We start from the raw sequence: 12,230 nt of genomic DNA, 5'->3' as shown, positions 1-12,230 counted from the left end.
ACTTCAACCCCAGACCTCTCTGTTTGTGATGGATATTAAAATTGTTAAAATTCTCCTTGTGCTTTTTAAACTTACCTGTGAAGTAACTACTTTTGTTTAAATTCCAAACACCAGAATGCAAAGCCTGCTTTCATAAAGAATGCTTCAAAACTGAACAATGTCCCAAGTGTATACGGATTCGCGCACGGAAAGAACTACTCCTGGCTTTCCAGCAGCCAGGAACATGAGCGATGTGCTGGGCATTACGGTGGATATCGTCTGGGAACGGGTCAATTTCAATTTTAAAAAGCATAAATGTAATGCCAGCTCCCACTTACTTTTTAGAAAAAAAAAAGTTGAACAGAGTAATGACGTCTGGAACGTCCACTCGTTTTGTTTTTGAAGTATCTAGCAATAAGAACGAAACTACTCTGGTATTGTTGCCTCAGTGATACCATTAATAACCACTCCTTTTAGAAGTATTGGGTTTTTTGCACTAGGGAAGGTTATTTTGTTATCAACTGAAAATAACAATTAGATTAAATGTTCATGAATCATGAGGATATTTCATGAAGTCTGAGCTATTTGCCCTTCTAATGGTTTTGTAACGTTCAGACTGGAGGCAAAATTTTTTATATTTTTACTTTGTGTAGAAGCTTTAGAACCTTTGTTTAAAAAGTTTTTTGCATGTTGTAATGTTAAGAGAACATTTTATGCAGTGGTGTGAAGCAGACGAGTATTTATTTAAATCTCAATTTTGGTATTCTGCCCTGCTTTTGTGAACTTTTTTTTGGTGGGGGGATAACATGTAAAATTTTGATATAAAATAGGAAGGTTTAAAAAAAAAATTGTCCTCCTTCCCACCAAAAAAATTTAAGTATCAGAGACAAATTATCGCTGCTCAGATGACCTTTAGAATTATTGAATGCTAAAAATGTTGCCATGGTGCTAACGTATTGTCCCTGTTGTGTTTAATTTTCTTCTTGTTCTCTTCAATATGGAGGTTCATGTCAGGATTCAGAAATGAAGGTTTTATTTGGCAATTGTTAACACCATTAGCAAATATTACAGCACTTAAATTCTTCAGAGCTAGTTTAAAAAAAATCATGTAGAATCTCTTAATTGCTGAATTGTTGCACAAACTTGTGTAAGTGAGAAGCAAAGTATGTTTTTCATATCTTTAATTTATTTTTGGGCTATTTATGGAAGTTGAAATGTAACCTTTACCCCTCCTCTGAAACTTGCCATATACTCCAAAAGAATCTATTTAACCTTTTTTGCTTAGAAAATTAATATTGGTTCAAAATGTATTATTCAAGTTTGTGTTCATCTTGGCAAAATTCCCAGTGGGTATGTTAATTTCTTGTCTCACTTAAAATATTGTGTGAAAGGATTGTAGTTTCAAACTTTTCACTTGTAAAAGTGCATAGGATCCTTTCACCCTCGTTCATGTGACTAAATATTGATCATACTTTTTAAGACTTTAAAATATATTTTAAGGAAACCTATGATGTAAATGCTATAAAATGCAACATAATTGTATTTTGCAAATCTTCTAGGATCATATGATGTCCTCATGCACTTTTTTAAAAAAAAAAAATTCTTGTGGACACATTGTAAATTCAAGTGAATGGATTTAACAACTGCAAGGGCCTGCCTCAAAGCATCTAAGATTTGTTTGTTTTCTCGCAGTTAAAGGGCAACATCATTTAAACCAAGTTTACCTACCACTTTTTTTAAAAAGTGGAGATTCCTTTTAAAAACGTTACTCTGGGAAGGGTCAGTGTAAAGAAAACTTAGACCCTCAACTACCAAGTCTGCTCTTTTGTATTATTAAACAAAGTATCCTTGAAATTCTGCTTTGCAAATCTTGACTACAAATATTTATGAAATTGCTTTATCCACCGTTTTAATGGGGATGTTCAACTGTTTAAAATGGACTCCCTATTTAAAAAGGCAGAATAAGGGAATTTTATTTCTACATATTAAATATTTGGAAACTAATATTTCCACGGCATGATTTCAAGGGAGTCTGCTCTATGGACGTAGCATTAGTGATTTTTGTGAAAAATATTTTGTCATTTGTGTCGCTCCCTACATTTCCAATGGCTACTGATTCCATGACTTGAGGCTTGACCTTTGCTAGGATACAAATGATTAACCTCATTTACGTGGTGCACCCAGGAAGAAAGATGATCTAAATTTTGATTATTTCTGTATCCCAAACTGACTTCTCCCCCTTCATTCTCTCAATTGTTTAGCAGAATGCAATTTTTGCTTAATCATATCAATGTGAAGATTGCACTGAGCTTCACTGCATTTCTCCAACTTCTGTGTTCAGTATGCATTTCCCTTAAAGATTTGGGTCACGTTTTGCTGTGCATGACATCTTCAAAACATGATCCAACAACTCACTCACTGTGCAGAACTTAAAATAGCATTTTTAGGAACTGATCTTCCCCATAGTTCAGTCCAAAATAGACAGTTTAACGCCACTGCACTTTTATGCGTAGACCAAGTCTAGAACAAATAGAACAACTGAGGTCACAAGGTAAATGTTATCATCAATAAAACAGAACAGCCTGCTGTTTTGTGCCTATGGTGTGAAATAAAATCACCAGCAGGCCTCCATGAGTGGTTGCTACTGAATATAGCCATCATTTTCTCCACTATTGTCATAAAATGAAAACTTGTAAAACAATAATCTTGCTTTGATAATCCCTTTTTAAAAATGTCTTCACCAATGTAGGGAGTATTTTCTCTTCACTTGGGAGACCAGGGACTGTAAGTACGTTCCACATCAGGTATCCTTGCCCCAAAACATTGTCCTCTTTGTAGTCTGATTTGTGGCTAGCTGCTATCATAGCGCTTAAGGATCGGAATCCTTTCCAGTCCTGGATACTTGTTACAGTACAAAATGGAAATCTGTTATAAACCTTTTTCCCCCTCAAAATGGTATTCCTGTACTGGGAATTCAACTCCCCTATGGCAGCAATTATTCATAGATTGGTGAATAAATGCATAATCTTGAGCAACCGGCATACGGGACCTAATTGGCTGGTGTGCAAAATACTATTGCACAATGAAGTTGCATTTCTTTTATTTTTACATGATTTCTGGCTTTAATGATTGTGGCATGTAAGGAGCACAGTGCTGGCAATGCATTATATAATGCCACAAAGCAAACAATGTCTTTGTACCTTCAGTCTTGTTTTTAAGTGCCACTGTTTTTGTAGGGAGAGGAATCAAAGTAGTATTTGGACTGGAAGAAATCAATCCCTACTTTCCCAGTTGCAAACTGCAGAACAAAATGGGAATAAGATTTTAAAGCCATGCCCTTGTGGGTTATGTAATAGTTCCCATAACAAAGGGTTAAATGTGCCAGGTAATTGTTCAGACAGGCACTGACCAGATTGGAGCAATATTTCCATCATACAATGTAACTGTCTTTGGAAGAAGTGAAGAAACATTTTGTCTTTTGAGGGGAGTGGGGTGAAGTAAGAGGAGAAATTCAACTTGCTGGAAATTTTTGAATGATGGCATTGAATTGTATTATTGAAGTATTCCTTGATCCTTGCGAGGGATAATACCATGCTCTGCCAAATATAACAGTTCAATTCCAAGTACAATCCTTTTTTCTTTGTTCCATGTTCTCCAATCTCAGCAGAACAATCAATAGATCAGGAAAAGGAGACCTGAAAACTCCGATATTATAAGCAGTAACCCATTTTCAGCAAACTAATCAGAAGATCGAAGGTGAAAATATGCTAAGTCATTCCCAGAGCTGCAAAGAGGATGTAATTAACCAATTGAATCAAAGGCATTCATATGTAAACTGTGTACCAATTTGAATCCCTATTGTTAGGTACCAATGATCTTAACATTTTACTCTTGCTGGTTGCATCACGTACTAAGATGTAGTACAGTTTAAGCTTAGTTCTGGCTTGAATGAAAAGTGGAAGAGTATTTTACACCGACTATTCTCCAATATCTAATGTTCTCTTTTATGCCACTTTCTGCAGGAGACTATGCATTTTAAAGAAAAATTGCAAGTATTAAATATTGTGAATAATTGTTTTGTTATAATTTGAGGCCCTGATATTTTTTTCTTGAAGAAAATAACTTTGACACATTTGTGTATAGTCTATTTGCACTTGTATTTTCAAAAATCCATTTCACACGAACATTGTGTTCTCCCTGTGTATGTGTGGTATAATAAAATAAGATTATTTCAACACGTTTGATATCAAAGCTTTGTCTGTTCACAGATGACCCATTCTTACAAATCACTGCTTATGTGACACTTGCCGATGAGTCAAATATCACAACTTGATTGAAAAGTGTGTACTAGTAAGAGGTTCAGGGACCCTCTTGTGGTGCAGTGGTAGTATCCCTCTCCTTGAACGAAGTCCAGGCTTCAAGTTCCACCTACTCCAGAGTCTGATTAGAAAAATAGGTTTTTAAAAAAAATTAATGAGGCCCACTGCTCCACAAACCATCACAAATCTCTAAATACCCATTTAGAGTCAGATGTACAGCATGTCCAACCTATCCATGCTGATCAGATATCCCAACCCAATCTAGTCCCACCTGCCAGCACCCAGCCCATATCCCTCCAAACCCTTCCTATTCATATACCCATCCAAATGCCTCTTAAATGTTGCAATTGTACCAGCCTCCACCACTTCCTCTGGCAGCTCATTCTATACACGTACCACCCTCTGCGTGAAACGTTGCCCCTTAAGTCTCTTTTATATCTTTCTCCTCTCACCCTAAACCTAGTTCTGGCCTCCCCGACTCCAGGGAAAAGACTTTGCCTATCCATGCCCCTCATAATTTTGGTCATCCCTCAGCCTCCAACGCTCCAGGGAAAACAGCTCCAGCCTGTTCAGCCTCTCCCTATAGCTCCAACCCTGGTAACATCCTTGTAAATTATTTCTGAACCCTTTCAAGTTTCACAACATCTTTCCGATAGGAACGGGATGCAGAATTGCACGCAATATTCCAACACTGGCCTAACCAATGTCCTGTACAGCTGCAATACAACCTCCCAACTCCTGTACTCAATACTCTGACCAATAAAAGAAAGCATACCAAACACCGCAACTACCTGCAACTTCACTTTCAAGGAGCTATGAACCTGCATTCCAAGGTCTCTTTGTTCAGCAACAGTCCCTAGGACCTTACCATTAAGTGTATAAGTCCTGCTAAGATTTGCTTTCCTAAAATGCAGCACCTTGCATTTATCTGAATTAAACTCCATCTGCCACTTCTCAGCCCATTGGCCCATCTGGTTAAGACCCTGTTGTAATCTGAGATAACCCTTTTCGCTGTCCACTAAACCTCCAATTTTGGTGTCATCTGGAAACTTACTAACTGTACCTCTTATGCTCGCATCCAAATCATTTATGTAAATGACAAAAAGTAGTGGACCCAGCACCGATCCTTGTGGCACTCCACTGGTCACAGGCCTCCAGTCTGAAAAACAACTCTCCACTACCACCCTCTGTCTTCTACCTTTTGAGCCCGTTCTATATCCAAATGGCTAGTTCTCCCTGTATTCCATGAGATCTAACCTTGCTAATCAGTCTCCCGTGGGGAACCTTGTAGAATGCCTTACTAAAGTCCATATAGATCACATCTACTGCTCTGCCCTCCTCAATCCTCTTTGTTGTTACTTCAAAAAATTCAATCAAGTTTGAGACACATAATTTCCCACGCACAAAGCCATGTTGACTATCCCAAATCAGTCCTTGCCTTTCCAAATACATGTACGTTCTGTCCCTCCGGATTCCCTCCAACAACTTGTCCGGCTCACCAGTCCACCAGTCACCTGGCTTGTCCTTACTGCCCTTAAACAGTGGCACCACGTTTGCCAACCTCAAGTCTTCCAGCACCTCACCTGTGACTATCGAAGATGCAAATATCTCAGTAAGAGGCCCAGCAATCACTTCCCTAGCTTCCCACCGAGTTCTGTACACCTGATCAGGTCCTGGGGATTTATCCACCTTTACCAGTTTCAAGACATCCAGCACTTCCTCCTCTGTAATATTTAAAGCACAAAGATCAATTTACCTGACTCTTATTCAGGACAAAAACAGTTCATGCCAGGTTTTGTCATTAGCGGAAAAATATTTACTAATGTAAAAACACACTAAGGATAACCAACCCACTACTAAAGGACTTGATTTCCAAGCTGCAGATTTTTTTTTCAGCCATATAGATGTAACCGTATCTTCCTTTTTGAGTTTACAGTCCTAAAACAAAATGCAACTCCTTGCAGAGTGAGTGAATACAATTTCATTCTTGCAATGATGGATGTTATCACCAAGAAAACACCAATTCTGAAAGCACTTGAACTCCATCTTACTGCAATTTGTCTTAAACGATTCTCCAAGCTTGTTACTCAGGACTGAGCTCTGACCAGGAGAGCAGCATCTATTGAAACACATTTGAAATATGTTTCGCTGCAATCATAATTTAGAATGCTAATCTGGCTGAATTTAAAAGCTGCTTAATGTTATGAACAATGTCTCCCTGCACAGTTCTGTAGTTAAATATTGTTGTGAACAATCATTAAGGTTTTTTTAAAGCCACTTAAGAGTCATACAGCACAGAAACAGACCCATCAGTCCATGTTGAACATGAATCCAAACTAGTCCCACCTGCCTCTGCTTGGTCCATATCCCTCCAAACATTTCCTATTCATGTAATTGACTAAATATCTTTTAAATGTTGTAACTGTACCCACATCCACCACTTCCTCTGGAAGTTCATTCCACACATGAACCGCATCATTTTTTTTTTTAAAAATTGCTTCATGTCTTTTTGTTTAAATCTTTCTCCTTTCACCTTAAATATACCCCCTAGTCTTGAAAATGTTACCCTAAGGAAAAAACACCTGTCATTCACCTTATCTATGCCCCTCAAAAACTTAAATCTCTAAGGTCACCCCTCAATCTCCTGCACTCGAGTGGAAAAAGAACCAGCCTTCCCCTATGACTCGAACCTTCCATTCCTGGCAACATCCTGCTAAACCTCTTCTGAACTCTCTCCAACTTGAGTAAAACATTACTGCTATCGCTCTCAATAACTACTTTATCACTAGAACTGCTACTGTTTCAGGTTTGGGTCTAGTGTGTGTTGGAAGATCATTTTTAACTAATTTCATGCAGCGTCTGGCACTAAAACTTTGTTCGTATGTTGGTACAAAATCCCAACCAGACACTTAGAAAAGATCTAACACGTGTGTGATTGTAGAGTAAACAAAGGCAAAATCCTGCTGCAAATTTGAAATAAAGACAAAAATACTGAAAATATTCAGTGCATCAGGCAGCATTTGTGGAGAAAATGACGTTTCAGTTCAATGACCTTTATCGCTCCCCCACTAAATGGAAGGGACAGTCCCTAAGACTAGTTGAGCAGCAGAACAAAATTGTCATATGACTATCTTACAAATAATGTTCCACACCTCCCTATCCTCATTCCACCAATGGGCAGTGATATTATAAAGTATAGGGGGGCTTACCCTGGGAATTGTCAATGTTGTAGACTCTGTGAAGTTTTGTGGCACCAGGTTAAGCATGGGCAGAGAAACAAACTGTATAAATTTAGAACTGACCCAAAACTCTAAACCGGGCCCTTGTGAAGTGGGCCATTCCACAACAAAACTATATTAGCATCATAAGAGACTTACAGCATGGAAACAGACCCTTTGGTCCAACTCATCCATACCAATCTAATCTAGTCCCATTTGTCAGCACTTGGCCTATATCTCATTTAACATACCCATTCAGATACCTTTTAAATGTTGTAAGCCTCTACCACTTCCTATAGCAGCTCATTCCACCCTCTGCATGAAAATGTGGCACCTTAGGTCCCTTTTAAAATTTTCCCCTCATGCCCTAACCCTATGCCCTCTAGTTCTGTACTGCACCCCCCCACCCCATCCATGCCCCTCATGATCTTATGAACCTCTATAAGATCACCCCTCAGCCTCTGACGCTGCAGGGAAAAACAGCCCCAGCCTAGTCAGCTTCTCCTTACAGCTCAAACCCTCCAACCCTGGCTATGTCCTCATAGATCTTTTCTTAAACCTTTCATGTATATCTTGCTATAACATTACCAGCAGGCCAGTGTTCCAAAATGGGTTTGATGAGTCACTTAGGGTGATATTCCAACTCATAACCAGGCATACCTAAGAATTAGAGCATAAGATGTAGGTGTTCAGCCCATTAAGTCTATTTAACAATTAAATGAGTATATGGCTGATCTGATTATCCTCAACTCCAGTTTCCTGCCTTTTCTCTATAACCCTTGATTCTCTGACTGATTAGAGCAGGATGGGACCATTTGCCACAGCAGATTTGCCGCCGACGATTAGCCACTGCCCTTTGACCACTGCAGACGCTTAGCCACTGGCCATTGGCTACTGAAGACGATTCGCCACCGCAAATAGAAGCAAACACAATATTGGATGAACCCCATCAAGTCTTTTTGCTAAAATACAATATACCTGAGAGAATAAAATAGGGGCTATGTTGAACGTACCATCCACAAACCACGTCGATTCTGCTAAATGATATATCCAAGATTCCCTACCAAATATGATTATACGATTACTTCCTTGACTATCCAATAGTGTACACACTTCTACCAAATAAGCAGCATTCAACGTACGTCTGCATGTTTGAAATAGTGAAGTCCTTGGTACCTAATCCCAGACCACAATATATCCATTGTGACTTTGAGCAGTGCTATGAGAGAAGATTTTCCTGAAGTTAGAATTAGGGGCTGTTTCTTTCATTTGGCGCAAAGTATGTATAGACATATTGCTGCAGTTGGAGCAACTCATCAATACAACACCGATCCTGATTATGCTTTAAAAGCAAACATGATAATTGCTTTGGCTTTTATCTTTAAAAATAAATAGCGCATAACTGTCAAATGAACTAAAATTTCATTGTTTAATATTAATGTGAGATTTCACTGCCATTATAAAGATTTTAAAAACATATTTCCTTTTTCTGGTTAAAGTTTGTAACTCATTTTTATATATAAACCAATAAAATGATATTTATTTTACCTCTTTTTTTTATCAATATGTAGTATGTAGTTGTATAAATAAAGGGGACTGAAAGTATGAAAGAACAGGTGGGAGAGAAAACAATCAGTACACATATATATATTTCTGGTGGTGAATAGTCTCCAGAGATCAAACAACCCCAGTGGAGAAACGCTGGTGGAGAACTGGCAGTGGCTAATCATTGGCGAAGAACCTGCCGGGGCGAACCATCACCTAGAATGAACGCTGATGAAAGGTCCTGTCTCTCCTGTTCCTCTGATGCTGCTTGACTTGCTGTGCTTTTTCCAGCTGTACACTTTATCAACTCCGATTTTCCAGCATCTGCAGTCCTCACGATCTCCAATTTGCTAAAAATCTATCTCGGCCTTCGATATATTTAAGATCATGGTACCGGTGTGGCAAGGCTACAACACAGAATTACAGGCAGATTGAACATAAAAGCACCATGATATAGTCAGATCAGAGCAATCCTACAATCAACAACAGGTCAAAGCTCTGCAGGCTTGTCACATCTAGTTGTGAAAAAGTGGTGGATAATTTTGTAAAAATCACAGGAGCAGGAAGCTCCATGTGTGTTTGCAACTTTCAGCCATATGTGGCAAGTGGATGACTTACCTTGGCATAACCCTGCGGTCCCCAGCAGCCTCTAGCCAATTTGAGTTGCCCTGTGCAATATCAAGAAACAGCTAGGTACAGCAAAGGCTATAGATTTTGACATCATCACTGTTGTGCTGAAGATGAGGTCTAGAAGTAGCTGTGCTACTAGCCAAGTCAATTCAGTACTGGTATGACACTGACAATGCTGAAATTTGCCCAGTTATGCCCTATCCACAAAAAGTGGAACAATCTGATCTGGCCAATACTAACCCATTGGCCTATTTTCAATCAGGAGCAACGTGATGTATGTGCCATTGATACTATTATCAAATGACATTTAAACAGCAACAACTTGTGCAATCATTTCCTTTACCGGTCAAGTTTATCATAACACTTAGTGAGATCGAGAATTAATGTTGAGGACTCCTGGTTCCTCTGGAATGGATCTGATTAACAGTTTTTGACCAAACATTACCTTTACTGCTTACAGATATTACTTGATCAACTGAATATTTCTAGTATTTTCCATTCTTTTATTTCAGGTTTCCAGCAATTTCTGCATTTAATTTTCTCTATATAGACATATACCTGTAGTTAGTGTGCACTTTCTGTAAAATGCTTTTGCAGTTGTGTGCAGTTTGCACATTCTTCCCACGTCAGCATGGGTTTCCTCCAGTTTCCTCCCACAGTCCAAAGAAGTGCAGGTTAGTTGGACTGGCCATACTGAAATGTCCATAGTGTCCAGAGATGCGTAGGCTAGGTGGATTATCCATGGGAAACGCAGGGTTACAGGGATAGGACAGCAGGATGGGTCTGGGAAGGATGCTCTTCAGAAAGTCAGTGTGGACTTGATGGGCCAAATGGCCTGCTTCTACAATTCAGGCATCTATTCTATGATTCTATATTATGGTGTGATCATGCTTTCAATGTGAGACACGCAAAATTGTTTATAATAATGTCACTCTTCTCAAATTGTCCTAGCTAGATGCATCTGTAGAAGATAGAATGGTAAAGAGAAGGTCAAATACATTTAATTTCTGTGTTGGATCTCTTAGTACCTGCCATTGTGCTGAATGGCAGATACTTGGTCAGCTCAGTAAGTATTAGTCCTACTGAGACATTCTTGGTGATGGACATTGAACTCTTTCATCAAGTTAGCATTCTGTGCCCTTGCTGCTGTCAGTGCTTCTTCCACATGAAGTTCAGCACAGGGGGATTACAAAATTATCGGTTGCAGGAGGTAGTAGGTGACAATCAACTGAAAGTTTCCTTACTAGTGTTTGAGCTGATGTTATGAGACTTCACAAGATCCAGAATCAACGTCAAGTCTCCAGGAGCTCCTACTTCCTGATTAAATATTGCCCCCTCTGAGAGGCTGTAGGGATGATGAGGTAGAAATTGAATAGGCTTATGCCCTTTAGTTAATTATAGAACAAATTATTTCTCTTTTAATCAGCCTGTTCAGACACCTGCACAGCCTTGAACCCAGATTCTTTGGCCCCTGGTTACTTTCTAAAAGTATTTTCTAACCAACTTGTTCAGTGACATTATAAGACACTTATGGAGCAAGTGGAATCCTGAACCCAGGTCTTCTGGCAGAAGTAGAGACATGACCAATGTACCACAACAGCCATGTAACCAATGGGACTTTTGTTTGTTTGTTTTTACATCCAAAAGTGCTCTTACACATAACTGAATGCCTTTTCTCCCCATCACCAAATCACCTGTAGTATTTTTCATCTATTAACCAGGAAACCATCTGTGGGTTCTGATTGATTAATTTACATGCTTTCTCTCTCTCTCTCTCAAGCATTGGTGGACACAGCATGCTCCATTTCCAAATGTGGAGGAGGGTCAACTACGACCCCAACCATCAGTTATGTATTGAAACAATAATAATTTAAAGCTATGTTTAAGCATTCACTTGCAAAATTCAGGTGTACAGAGCTGTTATCATTGCAACCCTTTTGTACAGGTCAGAATCATGGGCTCTACGCAGAGATCAAATGCAATTGCTGGAGTATTTCTCTCCAAGCTCTTCTTTACATCATGAACTGCCAATGACACGATCAAATCACAAATAACAAAGTCCTCAACACAGCCAATCTGTTCAGCAATGAACACATTTTCTTGCCACTTGCACTGAGCAGGATGTTGGTCATGCGTTGAGAATTCCAGAATGCTTTTTTGTAAACTCTGCGCTGTTAAGCAAAGGGAGGGGAAAGTGACTGTCCTTGACATTAAGGCAGATTTTTACCAATGTGGCATTAAGTTGATCCAGCAAAACTGGAAGCATTGGAGTCATATTTAGCACAAAGTAAAATAGTTATGGTTGTCGGAGGTCAATCATTTCAGATCCCAGTCATCTCTGCAGGAGTTCCTCAGGTAGGGATTCTGTGTTGAATATCTCACTTCCTGTCTCCCCAGATCCTGTCCAGCAACTACAAGGCACAAGTCAGGATTGTGATGGAATACTCTCCACTTGCCTGGATGGAAGTTTGACATCACCCAGGACAAGGCAGCTGCTTGACTGACACTCCTTCATCACCATCATCATTTAGTCACCTTC

At 39.2% G+C, this 12,230-nt stretch overlaps 1 protein-coding gene across 12 annotated transcripts in view; it reads left to right on the top strand.

Moving 5' to 3' along the window:
* rubcnl (rubicon like autophagy enhancer) overlaps positions 1 to 4,216 on the top strand; it is a 75,585-nt gene extending 71,369 nt beyond the window's left edge. For all 12 annotated transcript variants that reach the window (XM_043700365.1, XM_043700364.1, XM_043700357.1 and 9 more), the window contains one exon: positions 115 to 4,216. In XM_043700365.1, coding sequence (XP_043556300.1) covers positions 115 to 227 — 113 coding nt within the window. In that variant the 3' untranslated portion in view covers positions 228 to 4,216. The remainder of the gene's footprint in view (positions 1 to 114) is intronic.
* The last annotated feature ends 8,014 nt before the right edge of the window (positions 4,217 to 12,230 follow it).

This window comes from Chiloscyllium plagiosum, chromosome 12, assembly GCF_004010195.1.
Source record: "Chiloscyllium plagiosum isolate BGI_BamShark_2017 chromosome 12, ASM401019v2, whole genome shotgun sequence".
NCBI classification, from domain to species: Eukaryota; Metazoa; Chordata; class Chondrichthyes; order Orectolobiformes; family Hemiscylliidae; genus Chiloscyllium; species Chiloscyllium plagiosum.
This window is presented reverse-complemented; position numbering and strand designations above follow the sequence as displayed.